This window comes from Mirounga angustirostris, unplaced genomic scaffold, assembly GCF_029215605.1.
Source record: "Mirounga angustirostris isolate CCGP_5_RB_7025 unplaced genomic scaffold, mMirAng1.0.hap1 SCAF_5, whole genome shotgun sequence".
Lineage (NCBI taxonomy): Eukaryota > Metazoa > Chordata > Mammalia > Carnivora > Phocidae > Mirounga > Mirounga angustirostris.
Window position 1 is genome coordinate 9,892,267 of NW_026991713.1, and position 16,866 is coordinate 9,909,132.

General features: G+C 41.1%; 1 protein-coding gene across 4 annotated transcripts in view; it reads left to right on the top strand.

Moving 5' to 3' along the window:
• DDX17 (DEAD-box helicase 17) overlaps positions 1-16,866 on the top strand; it is a 21,367-nt gene continuing 4,501 nt past the window's right edge. The window contains exons 1-11 of one of the 4 annotated variants that reach the window (XM_064590605.1): positions 2-383; positions 5,000-5,150; positions 6,038-6,137; positions 7,121-7,254; positions 7,567-7,632; positions 9,355-9,496; positions 9,870-10,030; positions 10,118-10,290; positions 10,638-10,748; positions 11,002-11,063; positions 13,110-13,169. In XM_064590605.1, coding sequence (XP_064446675.1) covers positions 334-383; positions 5,000-5,150; positions 6,038-6,137; positions 7,121-7,254; positions 7,567-7,632; positions 9,355-9,496; positions 9,870-10,030; positions 10,118-10,290; positions 10,638-10,748; positions 11,002-11,063; positions 13,110-13,169 — 1,210 coding nt within the window. In that variant the 5' untranslated portion in view covers positions 2-333. Of the gene's footprint in view, positions 384-4,999; positions 5,151-5,229; positions 5,711-6,037; positions 6,138-7,120; positions 7,255-7,566; positions 7,633-9,354; positions 9,497-9,869; positions 10,031-10,117; positions 10,291-10,637; positions 10,749-11,001; positions 11,064-13,109; positions 13,170-16,866 lie in introns of those variants that run through there. The other 3 variants (XM_064590606.1, XM_064590607.1, XM_064590608.1) reach the window with 3 other exon arrangements.

The following is a 16,866-nucleotide window of genomic DNA, read 5'->3' on the forward strand; positions in this document are numbered from 1 at the left end:
TGGAGCAGTCTCAGCGCCGGCCGCCATTTTGTGCAGTCGCTGGGAAGGAAGGAGACGCCTAAACCACGGCACTGCCGGGTTTGAGCGTAGCCAAACCTACCCACTGTTTTTATAACCCCGATTCTCTGTGTTTTGCTCCCGTCTCCGACGAGAGAGGCGGCGACGGTGGCGTCTGCGACGGGAGACAGCGCGTCGGAGCGAGAGAGCGCCGCGCCTGCCGCCGCCCCAACAGCGGAGGCGCCGCCGCCATCGGTCGTCACCAGACCGGAGCCGCAGGCCCTCCCGAGCCCGGCCATCCGTGCCCCGCTCCCAGATCTCTATCCGTTTGGGACCATGCGCGGAGGCGGCTTTGGGGACCGGGACCGGGATCGTGACCGTGGAGGGTAAGGGGGGAGGGGGAGAGGGAAGGCCTCGCGTGTGCGTGGGCCGGGGGTGGGGGGGGAGGTTTCCTGAGGAGACCGCAGCCTGCGGCCGAGCGGGAGACCCGGAACGGACTGCGGGCCTGGGAGCGACGCCCCCGATTCCGGGAGGCGAGGCGTCCTGGGACTTAATAGCGGTTTGGTGCGCGGGCCTGCGGGTGGGCCTGCGCCCCGGGATCGCGGGTGACCCGGCTGGGGGGCGGCGGCCTGGCGACGCCCCAGCCCCTCCTTGCGGACCGCCGTCGTGGCGGGGAGCGCGAGGCGCCGCAGACCCGGCCGGGCCTCGCCTCGCTGCCCGGCTTTCGAGCCCGGCGGATTTGGGCAAGTCATTTGATCTCCAGGCCTCAGCGCTCATCTGTAAAACACGGATGTTCTGCTGAGAAGAGGAGGAGGTCTTCGAATGCGGCCTGGGAAAATCTTGACGCCAAATGGCTTCCCTTACGTTATCTGTCGCCAGAGATCACTGTTAATAGAACTGGAAACTAACGAGACCAAAAGGCTGATTTCTCGTTTTTTAAATATATCTTTAGGTCCCCTTTAGTCGTATTTCAGGTAACGACACTGAAGAGTAAAGCAGTGGAATTGTTTGCCATCTAAATGATCGTATTTGAGGAGGGAGAGGTTTTTTGTTTTATTTTTGCTATAGGGTTCCTCCCCATACTCCTTTTCTCCAGTTGGGCTGGGGTATTAGAGTTTTCTCGGCCTGACTAGAAAGCTTTTGATGGGATAATGCCACGGTTGGAAGTTAACAAGATTAAACCTGAAGTCTTCCCAGATACTGAGATTGAAATCTTAACATCAGTTAAAGGAAAAAGTTACTCAAGAGATTCATGTTCGTTTGTGCTGTTACTTTTTGTAATAAACGTCTTATCTTTGGATAAAAAGTAATGGAACGCCAGTTATTAACATATGTGACTTTGTGCAAGATCCTGGACCTTTGTGAGCCTGTTTTCTCAACTGAAGATGGGCATAAGTAATTGCCTTTACTTTGCATTGTTCTTGGGAATTAAGACACTATGTGAAATTGTCTCTTTGTAGTAGGTGTTCTGTTAATGGTATTTTCTCCAAACATTTTTGTCTTTTGTGGTTCAGATACAGAAGTCCCAGATCTTCTAGTCACAAGCACCTCAATTATCACTTGAATTACAAAGTAAAAAGGATTACTTTATTTATACCTTGTTAGGAAGGAAAATATTTGATCGTAGTGTTAAATTTGGAGGGCTAGAAGTGGAATGTTTGCTCAGTGTTTCACAGTATAGCTGTATTTAAAAGTGAATTTCAGTGCAACCGCTTAAGACAAAGAATTTGACATTACCTAGTAGAAAATGACCCAGTAATTCCTCTTGAGCTTTATACCCCATACACTAAAGCCTAGAGAAATCCTTGTACATGTTCCCCAGCATTCATGTACAGAAATGTTTTTACCAGCACTGTTTGTGACAGTATTGGGAACTGCTCGTCTCTGGTAAAGTGTGGGTGTTCATACAGTAGAATACAATACAGCAGTGAAAAGAAAACACGCATCAACATGGATGACTCACAAATGTGGAGTGAAAAAGCAAGTCATGGTAAAAGGATAATACCTATGAGGATACATAGGACGAGACTCTAAAAAGCAAAATTGGAGGTGATAGTTCCAGGGTTTGTAAACTTGAAATAGGCACAGGGAGCTACCAAGGTACTGAGTGTTTTATTTCTTCGCAGTGGGTGTTGAATAACTTAACCATATATATGGGGTTTTTTTTGGTTTTTTTTTTTAAAGATTTTATTTGAGAGAGAGAATGAGAGAGAGCACAGGAGAGAGGGGAGGGTCAGAGGGAGAAGCAGACTCCCTGCCGAGCAGGAAGCCCGATGCGGGACTCGATCCAGGGACTCCAGGATCATGACCTGAGCTGAAGGCAGTCGCTTAACCAACTGAGCCACCCAGGCGCCCACCATATATATGTTTTAACAATAAAAATAAATTATTTGAAAAGTGAATTACTGATCCATACTTTACCCCCATATTGACTATCAGATGACTTTTTTTTTAAAGCTTGAAAAACTTCTTTTCAAACAATGGCACTTTTTCATAAGATCTGTGTCCTAATTCTACATTTGCCATGAAATTTCATTTATGATTTGAATTGCTATATTAATGTTACAGAGCTGAAATGGATTATTATTTTGAAAAGGGAATGAAAGGTCTGTGTGTGTACATGGAAAATCCAAAAGTGATGTGCTGTGTACATTTAAACTAGCATGATGTTGCATGGTTAATATATGAATCTTCAGAGCTGCATTTATTGCAAAGCAGTCAAAATATCTAATGAGCAGTATAGTATGCCAGGGATTAGGATATGTGCATCTTTGAAGGATGGCAAGAATGTGCTCAAAAATTCTGTAAAAGGCTATCTTGAATATTGAGGTAAGCTTTAATTATGGTGGGAGACAGCATATTTTTAAAGAACCCCATGTTTCAAATATCTGTAGTGTAGAATGATACGTCTTGGTTAAATAATCAAGGCAATAGGGAGATGGGAAAAACCTCTTCTGTTGAATAAGCCTTAAAAGGAATGTTACTTTCCAGAGTTGTGTTTTCTTTTTTCTTTTTTTTTTTAAAGATTTTATTTGACAGAGACACAGTGAGAGAGGGAACACAAGCAGGGGGAGTGGGACAGGGAGAAGCAGGCTTCCCGCCGAGCAGGGAGCCCAATGTGGGGCTCGATCCCAGGAACCTGGGATCATGACCTGAGCCAAAGGCAGGCGCCCCCCAGAGTTCTGTTTTCTTGTAGATCATTAGTTTAAGGTTTGGGTAGCCTTGGAGTGCAGGAGCAGCATTGAAACAGCACCTTCTAGGAACCACATACATTTTTACAAACTAAGCTGACAATCTAAAGATTTGGCTTACCTATTTAGATCTGTGTCAGTTGCATCATTTGTAAAGGGGGGGGTTGATCCAGGTGGTCTTTGATTGTCTGCTATTCAGTATTGAGCTTTGGGCCTGAGGGCAAGGTGAAGATGTCATTGATACTGTATCTTCAATATATGTATATTTCTTTGCTTCTGTTTTGATTCCTGATCTCTCTTACCCGTTAAGTAGTATAAATGGAATCCATCAAGTTGTACCTGTTGAGTGTAGATGCTCAGTAGTCCCAAGAAAATTTCCCACCATCAGTCTTTGTATGTTTGTATTTAGAGAAATGTCTAGCTGAGTAAGTTTTAGAATCACTTTGAATTCCAGGAAATTGAGGTCCTTTAAAATAATACAGCAACTGCCAGTCAATTATAAAGTGGAACCATCTGCAAGATGATGTTACGAGTGGGTTAGAGTGGAAAAGGGAAGTTAAATTCAAATTCGGGAGTAAGGAAACGGAATGAAAACAGTGTAAGTGTATACTTGTATACAAAACAATGCCCTACACTTAATAGGTTGAAATACAAAAAATGAAGACCATCTTCATGTTCTAGGAAAAGTTAGAAAATTGCAAGTTCGCTTAGTGGTCATTTGTATTCCAATTGAACTTGTCCGTTAGGAATGTTAGATAAAACAAAGGTTGGCTTTAAATTTGTTTGAGTTTTTTAAACCTTAAATAAGGGGTGCCTGGCAGGCTCAGTGGAGCAGGTGACTCTTGATCTTGAGGTTGAACCCCACGTTTGGTGTAGAGATTACTAAAAAGAATGAACTTAAGTAAAACCTTAAATAAGACTAATATTTTTGGGGTAAATTTATAGTTAATATAGTTCCCTGGGAACAGAAAGTAAAGGTGGAGATGAAGAGGTCATAAGTCAGTTCTCGGCTATTCATTAGCCTAAACTAAAGGTGAAGAGTAGCCTCCTAGTCTTAGAGGGGCCCTAGTTTTCCTTATTAGCAGATAATAGGAATGCTTATCACACAATCTAGATAAAGGTTCAACAAACTGTTCCAAGTGTGGAGCAGCTTGGCTTGAAGTATATTTTTTTACCTGTCCACACTGTTGCCTTTAAACATGAACTAATGTCTTCCCTTGCCTACACGTCTGAATATTACACAGGAATAGAGACTTCTGTTTTTTTTTTGTTTTTTTTTTTTTTTTCAGTTTATGTCTTCATCACCACTAAAAACAGTACCTGGTACAGTAACTACGGTTACTACAGTTACTACAGTAACATTGAATGAATACAGTTATGCTAACTTGTACTGAGCGCTTACTATGCCAGATACTTTCTTAAGCACTTCATCTCAGTCTCTGAAATAAGTGGTAGTAGTATGTCTACATAAGAAATGGGTACAGAGAAGTTAAATTGTTCAAAATCATCCCTAAGAGGCAAAATAAAAATTAACACCTTTTCAGTCATTCCAGAATCTGGTTGTAATCCCTATATTTTTCTAAACATAGGAGTTTTTAATTTTTCACCTATTGTAATCATACCTGTAACAATTACTGGATAGTAACGGAAGTTTTACAAACATTTTCTCCATACCTTTGAATGAGAATAAAAAAATTACTCTTTGGAGGGGGCTGGTGGTATCCTAAGAGAAAATCTTTTGCTTGTTTTTATGCCACCTAAGGTATATTGCTTTTAAAATACTAATAAACTAAAAATTTTTATGTTTCTAGATTTGGTGCAAGAGGTGGTGGTGGCCTTCCCCCGAAGAAATTTGGTAATCCTGGGGAGCGTTTACGTAAAAAGAAATGGGATTTGAGTGAGCTCCCCAAGTTTGAGAAGAATTTTTATGTAGAGCATCCAGAAGTGGCAAGGCTGACTCCAGTAAGTTTTGGGGATTGATTGATTGATTTACCTTTTTTTCTATACACAGTAATGACCGAGTTGACATACTAGGCAGGCTTTACAGCTGTTAGATGTTTTATTCTTGTGTGGTATTTCGTTAGATTCTTTGTAAGATTACTGGTACTCAAAGGAGGAAATAGTTTAAATATATACCTAATCTATTGTTGGTTCTCATTTATTGGCTATGCTTCCCAATTTGTCATGTATGAGATTTTAACTGTATATGAGGTTCACGTCCTTTCATCTACGAAGTTAAGTTTAAAACATTGGCATAGGGGCGCCTAGGTGGCTCAGTTGGTTAAGCGTCTTCCTTCGGCTTAGGTCATGATCCCAGGGTCCTGGGATCGAGCCTCGTGTCAGGCTCCCTGAGCCTGCTTCTCCCTCTCTTTCTGCCCCCTCTCCCCTTCTCGTGCTCTCTCTCTGTTGAATAGATAAAATCTTTCAAAAAAAATAAAACATTGGCATAATATACTTCTCTTTTTTTTTAATCTCATTGTGATGATTTTGGACTCATGAAATGGTTACTCATTCAAAAAAAGGTATGATGGCAAGAGCACTTGGTCCCAAGTTCCACTATTTCTCCCTCTTCCTAGTTCTGACCTTGGGCAAATTACTTTTAATATTTCTGAGTATCTGTTTTCTCATGGGCAAAATAGAACTCTTATCACTTGCTTCATTGACTCAAGAAGTTGGGAGGATCCTTACAAATTGGTTGAAGTTAAATATATATGAAAGCACTATCAGAACTGTTATTAAACGTAATTTTCCAGTGTAAATGTAGATTAGATCATTGTTCAGCTTGACTGGAACATAAAGTTTTGCATGTTTAGAATAATTTACTCGTTTTTTTACTTTTTCTTCCATAGTATGAGGTTGATGAACTACGCCGAAAGAAGGAAATTACAGTGAGGGGGGGAGATGTTTGTCCTAAACCTGTATTTGCCTTCCATCATGCTAACTTCCCACGTAAGTGTTCTTCAAACCAGGATTGTAATTGTTAAATTTTATTGAATGGTAAACATGGGTAATGGCTTATTTAAAGGTTTTGATTCAGGCTCAGTATTTTGTTGAAGAGGCAAGTAGAAACCTTTCACAAAGGTGGTAATATCAGGGGCGCCTGGGTGGCTCAATCGTTAAGCGTCTGCCTTTCGCTCAGGTCATGATCCCAGGGTCCTGGGATCGAGCCCCGCATCAGGCTCTCTGCTCAGTGGGGAGCCTGCTTCTCCCTCTCCCACTCCCCCTCCTTGTGTTTCCTCTCGCTGTCTCTGTCAAATAAAGTCTTAAAAAAGTAATATTAACTTCAAGGCTGGAAGTAAATGCTGTATTGTTGCATGAGAGATTTTTTATGCTTATCTGTTCTTCGTTTTAAAACTTTGAGTTTTTCATCTTCCCCTAGTTTTGCCTCTACCTTTTAGAAAACAGAATGAAATTATGTTCTAGCCGGGTATAACTTGGCAAACAATATGTGACTAACAACCATATGTCCATGCTCTGTTAGAGACTTTTGGGCAGTGGTTTTAAAGTATTGAAGGGAAGGGTAGATAGCTAAGGCAACAGTCTTCTGAGAGGTAGTAGTCAGCAGGTCAGAGATTCAGTAACTAAAGAAAGAAACAGCACTTCTCTTGGAGAGATACGAAGCTGGGTAAATCTTTCAATGAGTTGAACAGTTTTAGAATTCTGTTGGCTGTGGGGTGCCTGGGTGGCTCAGTTGGTTAAGCGCATGCCTTCGGCTCGGGTCGTGATCCCAGGGTCCTGGGATTGAGTCCCACATCGGGCTCCCTGCTCAGTGGGGAGTCTGCTTCTCCCTCTGCCCCTCCCCTCCACTTGTGCTCTCTCTCTGGCTGGCTCGCTCTCTCTCAAATAAATAAAATCTTAAAAAAAAAAAAAAAGAATTCTGTTGGCTGTGTCCTTAGTTTTACCTAAAAGCACTGACCTCTATTCCCTAACAGAATATGTAATGGATGTGTTGATGGATCAGCACTTTACAGAACCAACTCCGATTCAGTGCCAGGGATTTCCCTTGGCTCTCAGTGGCCGAGATATGGTGGGCATCGCTCAGACTGGCTCTGGGAAGACGCTGGCGGTACGTACCAGCAAGGGAATGTTAACATTGTGGTAACTTACTTTGCTATTTTGATTATCCTGTTAATTCTTAATTCTTAGAAAATTGTAATTCAGATAGTGTAGGTAATATTTCAGGTTTCTTAGCTATGGGAAATGTTTGCGAGTATTTTGTGTTCTAATTTACATTGCACAAAATGTGTAACAGTTATGAGTTCTGTTTTCACTTCTGTGGTTAGGCATTATCAATTAACTGTGATAATTTAGGATAATGGCTTAGTTTTGGAATAAGACTGTTGTTCTTTCTCCCCTCCCCCCCCCCCCCCCCCCCCAGTATTTGCTGCCTGCAATTGTCCATATTAACCATCAGCCGTACCTGGAAAGGGGAGATGGCCCGATCGTAAGTGTGTTTATAATTCTAAAAATAACCACAACTTAAAGATAACTGTGTTTCAGGCACTGTGCTTTGCATGTGATTTCAGATTTCATTCTCAAACCCACCCTCCATATGTAGAAATGATGTTATCCTCATCTTACTGATAAAATTTTGGTAACAGTGCTATTAAATGACTGGTCCAAAGTCATACAGCTGTTAAGTGGCTGAGTTTGAATTTGAACTAGTCTTACTCTTAACCACTATGAGTACTGCCTTCATATTATTTCATACTACTGCATTTACTCTGCAGTAAATTCAGATACAGTTTTGAATTGCTTGATGATGCTGTGAGGAATAAGGAAGTATGAAATGATGTCCCTGCCATGTGTATGTAAGTCAGATTTAGGATGTGTATTCTTTGTGGTTAAGTAATACTTTTGTAAATGTTTAACAAAGGGCAGTATGGTTTTCTGGTTTGATTATTTTCACTTTTAACGCTACTTTCTATAAAATGTGCGTAGTGGTTATGAAACATTTTTAATATATTCTTAACCTGTTTTTTAAAAATCAAGGGGTGCCTGACTGGCTCAATAGAGTATGCAGCTTTTGAGCTCAGGGTTGTGAGTTGGAACCCCATGATGGGTGTAGAGATTACTTAAAATCTTAAAAAAAAATTGAGCTTGCATTTGCTGTGTTTTTACAGATAGGTACATTATTACAGTGTGTCTCAAAATATTCACAGAAAGAATAATACGTTACTTTGCAGTATGAAATATATTCCATATGGCTAATAGAATTAGCTTCATTATTGTTAGCTAATATCTCACGGATCTGTACACAGACCAGGATGTGTTGTTAACAGTGTATATGATAACCTATTTCAAAGAGTTTTAATTTTTTGTTGTTTTGATTGTGTATAAGTCATTGTTTTTGCCTAATGTGTCTGGCTAAAAGCTTAAACTAGAAGTCAGAAAAGTGTCTGCTTTGCTATTTCCTTATTCATTTGGTTTTTTCTTAATATTTGATCCATGGTTAAAGCTACTTGTTCATTTTGTGAGAGTTGTTTAGTTAAAACTAGGTAATGCTGGGGAGCCTGGGTGGCTCAGTTGGTTAAGCGACTGCCTTCGGCTCAGGTCATGATCCTGGAGTCCCAGGATCAAGTCCCACATTGGGCTCCCTGCCTAGCAGGGAGTCTGCTTTCTCCCTCTGACCCTCCCCTCTCTCATGCTCTCTCTCTCTCTCAAATAAATAAATAAAATCTTTTAAAAAACAACAAAAAAACCCCTAGGTAATGCAATCTGTAAATCCACTTAAATAGCACACAGACTATAATGAATGAATCGTGTATCAAAACCTGGGTGCCTGGGTAGCTCAGTTGGTTGAGCGACTGCCTTCGGCTCAGGTCATGATCCTGGAGTCCCTGGATCGAGTCTCACATCGGGCTCCCTGCTCGGCAGGGAGTCTGCTGCTCCCTCTGACCCTCCCCCTCTCATGTGCGCGCGCTCTCTCTCTCATAGATAAATAAAATCTTTAAAAAAAAAAAAAAAGACCCATCAGTTCACATGCTAAATACTCTGTTTTTTGCCACACTCCAGTGTACTGTCTTAAACTCTCTGCCTTCCCCACCCCCTCATATAATTTTAAAGTAACAGGTTAGACAATAGAAAAAGAATTTAGATAACCTTTTTGTTTTTTTTTTCTTTTTTAACTTGGGATAGGTGTCTTAAACATGTGTGTTTGTTTCAGTGTCTAGTTCTGGCTCCTACCAGAGAGCTTGCCCAGCAAGTACAGCAGGTGGCTGATGACTATGGCAAATGTTCTAGATTGAAGAGTACTTGCATTTATGGAGGGGCTCCTAAAGGTCCTCAGATTCGAGATTTGGAGAGAGGTAATTTAAAAAAACAAAAACGTAAGAATTAATAATTTTTCTCATTTTACCAATTTTTATGAATGAAGTTGGAGAGGGAAATAGTGGGTTCTTATTGGGAAAAAAATCAGTATTTCAGGAGCTTAGAAATTCTCAGGTATGGTTAAACTGCTATTAAAGGAATGTTTAACACAGAGACTTAAATTTGGTGGAGATTGGATGATTATACATAAATCTCTTTACGTCATGCTTTTCCAAGTATTATGTTAAGATTTAGCTAGTGCTCTGCAGTATCGAATGCAACCACCAGAGCTGGTGCTTCTTAGTATACTGAGGCTTGGACAGTGTATATAGAGACTTCTTAATTGGCTACATCTTTGGTTTTGTTTTACAGGTGTTGAGATCTGTATAGCTACTCCTGGGCGCCTGATAGATTTCCTGGAGTCAGGAAAGACAAATCTTCGCCGATGTACTTACCTTGTATTGGATGAGGCGGACAGGATGCTTGATATGGGCTTCGAACCTCAGATCCGTAAAATTGTGGACCAAATCAGGGTGTGTAAAACTGATGATACCCTGTCTTTATGCTCATTGCCTGTCATGGTTCCTTAGCTTAAAAGAAAGCCTTTCTTTTCCTGGTAGCCTGATAGGCAGACATTGATGTGGAGCGCAACCTGGCCAAAAGAAGTAAGACAGCTTGCAGAGGATTTCCTTCGTGATTACACCCAGATCAACGTGGGCAATCTGGAGTTGAGTGCCAACCACAACATCCTCCAGATTGTGGATGTCTGCATGGAAAGTGAAAAAGACCACAAGTAAGAGAGATTTTACTGTTTTGATAATGCTGTTAAACCTTTCCTAATAATCCTCCCAGAGTTAAAGCATTGAAGAAGTCTGAAATTTTTTGAGGCCCCAGAACATTAAAAGCATTACCAGCTTTCCAACTATCCATTCTTTATCTCATTTTCCAGAGCATTGTGGTTACAAGGAAGGATTCTGGAGCCTTAGAATTAAATCCCAGCTCGAATAGTTATTGGCTGTATAGAAAATGTGAAAAGAAAGTACTGTAGTTTTGGGGAGTTGATATTGTAGACATAGCTTCTACATGATGTATAGGGAGGTCTACTCTGAATGCGTGCGTTTTTGCTGGTCTTGTTTTCAGGTTGATCCAACTCATGGAGGAAATAATGGCTGAGAAAGAAAATAAGACAATAATATTTGTAGAGACAAAGAGACGATGTGATGACCTCACTCGAAGGATGCGCAGAGATGGGTGAGTACTGCACGGAGGTAATTAGCCACAGGTTGTATATTTATAGTTCAGTAGGAATTTCTGAATTGGTATAATGAATGTTGTATTACTATTTCAGTAATACCTGTCATGCACTTTGCTCTTTGGATGGACACAGTCATCTATTCACGTAGCTTAATAAACCTTCACAATTCCGTGTGGTAGCTCTTCTTTTTAAAGTTTAGTTTTACTCTTTTAAAGATTTCTGAAATATTGGTCACTTTTCTTCTGACAGTTGGCCAGCTATGTGTATCCATGGAGATAAGAGTCAACCAGAAAGAGATTGGGTACTTAATGGTGAGTTCAAAACTAAACATTGTCCATACTGTTTTAGGGATGGGCAGACTTTCTGTAAAGGGTCAAGAAGTAAATATTTTCGGGGTGCCTGGGTGGCTCAGATGGTTAGGCATCTCCCTTCAGCTCACGTCGTGATCCTGGGGTCCTGGGATCGAGCCCCGCATCAGGCTCCCAGGTCAGCGGGGAGTCTTCTCCCTCTGCCTTTCTCCCCTGCTCATGCTCTCTCGTCTGTCTTTCTGTCTCAAATGAATAAATAAAATCTTTTTTTTTAAAAAAGTTCATGTTTTCTGCTTTGCAGACTGTACGGTGGTTATGTCACAGTAGTTCGGCTTTGATGTTGTAGCAGAAAAAGATGGTCATAGGCAATATGTAAAGAAAGCCTTGCTGTGTTGAAGTAAAATAATAAAAATAAATATTGCCAGATTTGATCCATAGGTCAGAGTTTGCCTAACTATGCTCTCTGTAATTGAGTATTAGGGGCATTTTTTAGCATATCTCTACTGTCCTTGAAGGTCCATAATGCTGCCTATTTAAACTATTTTTCATAACTTAGACCACCCTTCCTGTATTTAATAAGATCTTGTCCTTGTTAACGTTCTGATCTAATGTTCATCAGCCTGGAGAGCTCGCCAAACTCTGTGCTTTTGGAGGTGTTTTTGTTTTTTAAGATTTATTTTAGAGCAGGCGAGCAGGGGGAGTGAGAGGGAGAGAGAATCTCAAGCTGACTCTGTGCTGAGCTTAGAGTCCTATGCAGGGCTCAGTCTCACGACCCTGAGATCACGACCCAAGCCAAAACCAAGAGTTGGACACTCAATGGACTACGCCACCCAGGCGCCCCTACTTTTGGGATTTTTTTTTAAGATTTTATTTATTTGGCAGAGAGAGACACAGCGAGAGAGGGAACACAAGCAGGGGGAGTGGAAGAGGGAGAAGCAGGCTTCCCGTGGAGCAGGGAGCCTGATGTGGGGCTCGATCCCAGGACCCTGGGATCATGACCTGAGCCAAAGGCAGATGCCCAAGATGTTCCAAGCTCTTACAATCATGGCTTGGTCTTTCTGGTGACGAGCCCCCATCCTCAAGCTCTCCGGGATTCCACCAAGTAGTGCCTCAGCACAAAAGATACTCCCATCACTCAGGAAGTTCTGAGGGACTTGGGGTCTCTGTGTCAGGAACCAGGCAAGGTCAAAGACTAGGAATAAAAGATTCCCCTAGCATCTCTGTGTACAAAGGGTTTTAGGAACTCAGGGCCAGGACTTGGGGGCAGAGACTAATATACATAATTTCTGTTATTTCACAGAGGAAAGTAGCACTTCTCCTTTGATTTCACATCTTTAAACTTGCTTCCTCCCCTGACCCCTACTTTTGGTTTTATTTCATTTGGAAGATAACTTTGGTGTCATAATTTAAGGGGGGAAAATTCTAGCTCATTTTAATTTTGTTACAAATTGCTACACAGTTTTAATAGTATTTCATTATTAAAGGTAGTTTTTGTCTCTTGTTTCTCTGCTAAAAGTATAATAAAGATTTTATTTTCAAAGAAGTATTATTTTTCTTGAATTTTTAAAAGAGTTTGGCATGTTCTGACATCATTATTTGAAGTTTAACATGCTAAAATAAAAAGATTAGATAGCTAGGAATGTTTGTATGGTCTTCTTTTTTTTTTTTTTTTGAGACAGAACGAGAGAGAGCACATGAGAGGGGGGAGGGTCAGGGAGAAGCAGGTTCCTTGCTGAGCAGGGAGCCCGATGCGGGACTTGATCCAGGGACTCCAGGATCATGATCTGAGCTGAAGGCAGTCACTTAACCAACTGAGCCACCCAGGCGCCCTGTATGGTCATTTTATAAAGATAATCACTTAGCTTCGATTGTATAACTTGGCTTTCAAGTTGGCTTCAACTTGGCCTTTTAATTGTCTAGGCAAGATGCACAAAGAAGCTACCAGCACATAGCAAGCCTGTTTTAGAGGATGACAGAATACAAAAGAATGAAGGCTTTCTATACATTGCACTGCACTCATCATTCCCTTCTCCTGTGCTTGTTTTACAGAGTTCCGTTCGGGAAAGGCTCCCATCCTCATTGCCACAGATGTAGCCTCCCGTGGGCTAGGTTTGTATAGATAGGTGTCTCTGTCAATGGTATATGTATCTTTTGGTTTAAAGATTTGTTTGTCATTTCAAATTAGAGTTGTATATACATGTGGTTAGATAGATATTTAAAAGAGAAGAATACAAAGTGTGACTTTTTCCCCCTCACAACTTTTTTTAACCTTGGTTTTTTTTGTTTTGTTTTGTTTTGTTTTTTTCCTTTTATTTTCAAAGTCTCTTCCTGCTCCTGACAAACAGGCTTTGGTCTGCAGCAAGGCCTAGGCATGACTATTCAGTTAGAGGGACAGGAGACACTCAGTCGGACAGCTCAGCCTCTTCCTGGTTTTATTCTGCATTCTGGCTGGATAGAATGAGCCTGATTAAACCTAGCTATTAGATGCTAGAGTCTGCAGTTGTTGTTCTCCCTATACCAGTCTATCTGTACTAGATATGTATGTGGAAGTCCAATTCCATAAATGCTAACGTAATATATCCTTGGGATTTAATAAGTCTGTAAATATGTTATTCAGCAATTAAATCTGCACTGCCCGATTTTATTTATTGGCATAAAATTATCATGGACACTCAGCTATCCCCTCTTCCCACCCATGTTCCTATCATCCATGTGCTGTTTTCCAATTTAAGAACTTCATTTGAAGCTCATGTTCTTCTGGAGCTTTCCACCCATTATGATTTGAGATTTATAGAACCATTTTGTGGTACTTTATCCCGTTATTCTGAGGTAAACAGGTATAATTCAAAACTTTATATTAGAAAAAGATGACATTTTCTCTATTACAAAGATATTTTAAAATTATTGACAGGTATTTAATTTCTTGCCCAGTAAGGTGAGAAGTGCCATATTCCCTTGTAATACTTAACATAAAGAGGATAAGTGTTCAGCTGGAATACAAAAGAATGAAGGCTTTCTATACATTGCACTCATCATTCCCTCCTTCAGAGGTGGTGACCTGCAGCCATGACTGAAACTTGTCTGTGCCCTCTGAGGTCATGTCTGGATCTGTGCGGTTAGAACTCGGGCCTGTTGGGAGAAGAGGCTGCGGCCTGAAAGCAGTTTACACAAAAGCTTTCAGTGATGGTGGTTTTTAAACAGGCTTGCTATGTGCTGGTAGCTTCTTTGTGCATCTTGCCTAGACAATTAAAAATATTTGTTCCTTTTCCCCCTGCATTTCTAAACCAAATCAATTGGCTACCATTAGAATAATTTAGACTCTTCATCCCACCCCCACTCATCCAAGTGAGGGGAGAGGGAAGGTACCTGAGTCTGTTTCTTGTTACTCAGCATCAGTGCTTGTTTTGGGCCCCTTTGTTTGCTGCCTTGTAAAAATCAAAAGGAGGGGGAAAACCCACCAAAATGGCAGAATGCTGACCAAGGTCCTACAAGATCCTGGAAAGTGAAGGCTTCTACCTCACAGACAGGGGTGCAATTTTCAGCTGAGTCACCAGGCCTTTTTTCACTTCCTGTCGAGCGATGGCCTCTTAAATGTTCCCTTCAGGTAAGTTCTTCACTTCCCATAGTTTTATGATAGTCATCCTCAGGAAGCCACTATTCCCTTTCCACTGGGATAGTTTTAATTTTTCCTTTTTTTTGTTTAAACTACACACTGTGAAAATAAAAGTATTGAATTTATTTTGTTTTGTTTTTTAACAGAAGCTTTGATATCAGCTGCAGATCACTCAGTACATGGCCGAGGCAAATCTACATTGGCCCGAAGCAGCTCTAGATGAGCCTATTGGCTAGTTTCAGTCCTTCCCAATTAGTGATTGGATATTCAGGCCATGTCCTAGGGCTTGTCAGACAAAAAGTTGTTATCCTAGGCAGCTGGCCAAAACACTAACTTTTCAATTTCTTACCCTGCTACAGCATCTTCTCTAAAGGCAGCAAGATAATATTGTGGCAGTGCGCAGATAACATCAGGGCAAGCTTGACTGGAGAAAACAAATTCTGCGCTTGCTCCTGTGTGCCCTCAGCCAGCTCTCTGTGTATACACACAGGACATCTTTCTAGTATGAAGAACTGGCACCGTGTCTGTTCCCTATTGAACCCCTCCAGAAATATTCCCAAGTCTTAGTTTCTGAGCTGTTGACTCCAGTCCCCAGTGCTTTCTGCTAGGAAAGCACACTTCTGTGCATTCAGTGCAGTCTCTCAGCTTGCTCTGCCGCCTGTGGTCAGACACCATGGGACTGACTAAGGAGCATTATCTTAGCTCTGAAGATGTGGCCGTGGAGCATAATTTCCCATCCCCCCACCTTCCATCCATCCTGGCCCTGTACATTTTTGTTTTTCCTTTGTTACATCAACGACTCTAGCCGGAGACTCACGCTGCCCCCTGTGATAACTGCCTTCTCGTCTTTCTGGTGTGATTTCAGGACTTTAGGGGTCAGTAAAGACTGAGGAGCCTTTATTGTAATAAGAAACAGACATAATGCCCCTTTCTTCACAGGCCCTTTATAACAGCTGAATTTTTTTTTTTTTTAATCATCTCCCCTTTCCCCTGAAATTAATCCAGTCTGGGCAATAGATGCAGTCTGACCCTTTGGATGTAACTTACATTTTTTTATTAATTATTTTTTTCTACAATCACCCCAATTATCCTTGGGGGAGGCGTTGGAGGACCTGAAATTTTTACCCGAACCCAGGTTCTCCGGCGCTTGGCAACCAAATGGGGCTACAGAGAAGCATCTAAGCCAGTTCACAGAGCGAGCGTGTGTGGGGACTTCTCACTGCCACGGACCCTTGATGCATGCTCCCCGCGCTCCAGTGGTCCCGTGTCAGAAGGCGGAGTTTTCGAAAGGAGGCCGCCAAAAATAAAAGGCAAAGAGACGGGATCGGCTGCAGCGGTTTCCCAAAGGAGGAGGGAGTGTGCATCGGTCTGGTAACAAACAGAGAATGTTTTTTAATTATTTATATCACAAAAATCTGTGTTTTATCTAGGATATTTTCTGAATATTCTTTGTAAAATGCAGATTTTTTTCCACAAAACATTAGGATTCTTTGTTATATTAGATTTGTTTGTTTAAGTAGGTAAAAATATACATTTAGCTGAAAGCATTACACTAACATTTACATACTTTAAGCATTAGGAGGTTTATTCAACCCAATTCCCAGCAGTGGATAGAACATTAAACTGTGTCTCAAGGTTTCATGGTTTTTCCCACCCTCTTTGGCTATTTAATTTCCCAGGTTATGTAGACAATCTTCAATATTGAAGCAAGTACTGAGTTGAAATAACCTTGAGTTGAGCAAAAAAAAAAAACAAACCTCATTTGGCAGAGCTGGGCTTGGTAGTACAGTGAAATTTTAGTGTAATGTGCTCTTGCGGTAATTGAAAGGGGAAAGATAATTTGGATGATTCTGCAAAGGAAAATAGGTGTGTACTTAACTTTGGCTCTGATGAGTTTTTTTAAGTATGAGAGCAAACATTTTTTAATCTAAGTATTTCAATTAAGTTTCCTTGAAAATGTAGTAATAAAGTATATGAAGTTTCTTTTTTCATTTTGCTCTGTGACTGGTTTAAAGGTAAGTTTGTTATATTACTGGTAGATTTTGCCAGGCTTCTCCCAACAGAGTAGAAGTAATTTGACCTTGTACCTTATCAGTGGTACCACTTACCTTCTACATTTCCAGTTTTGAAAAGGAACTGGAATTCGAGACGGTTCCTGCCGGTATATTGATTAAAATAAAGAAGAGGCAGGAG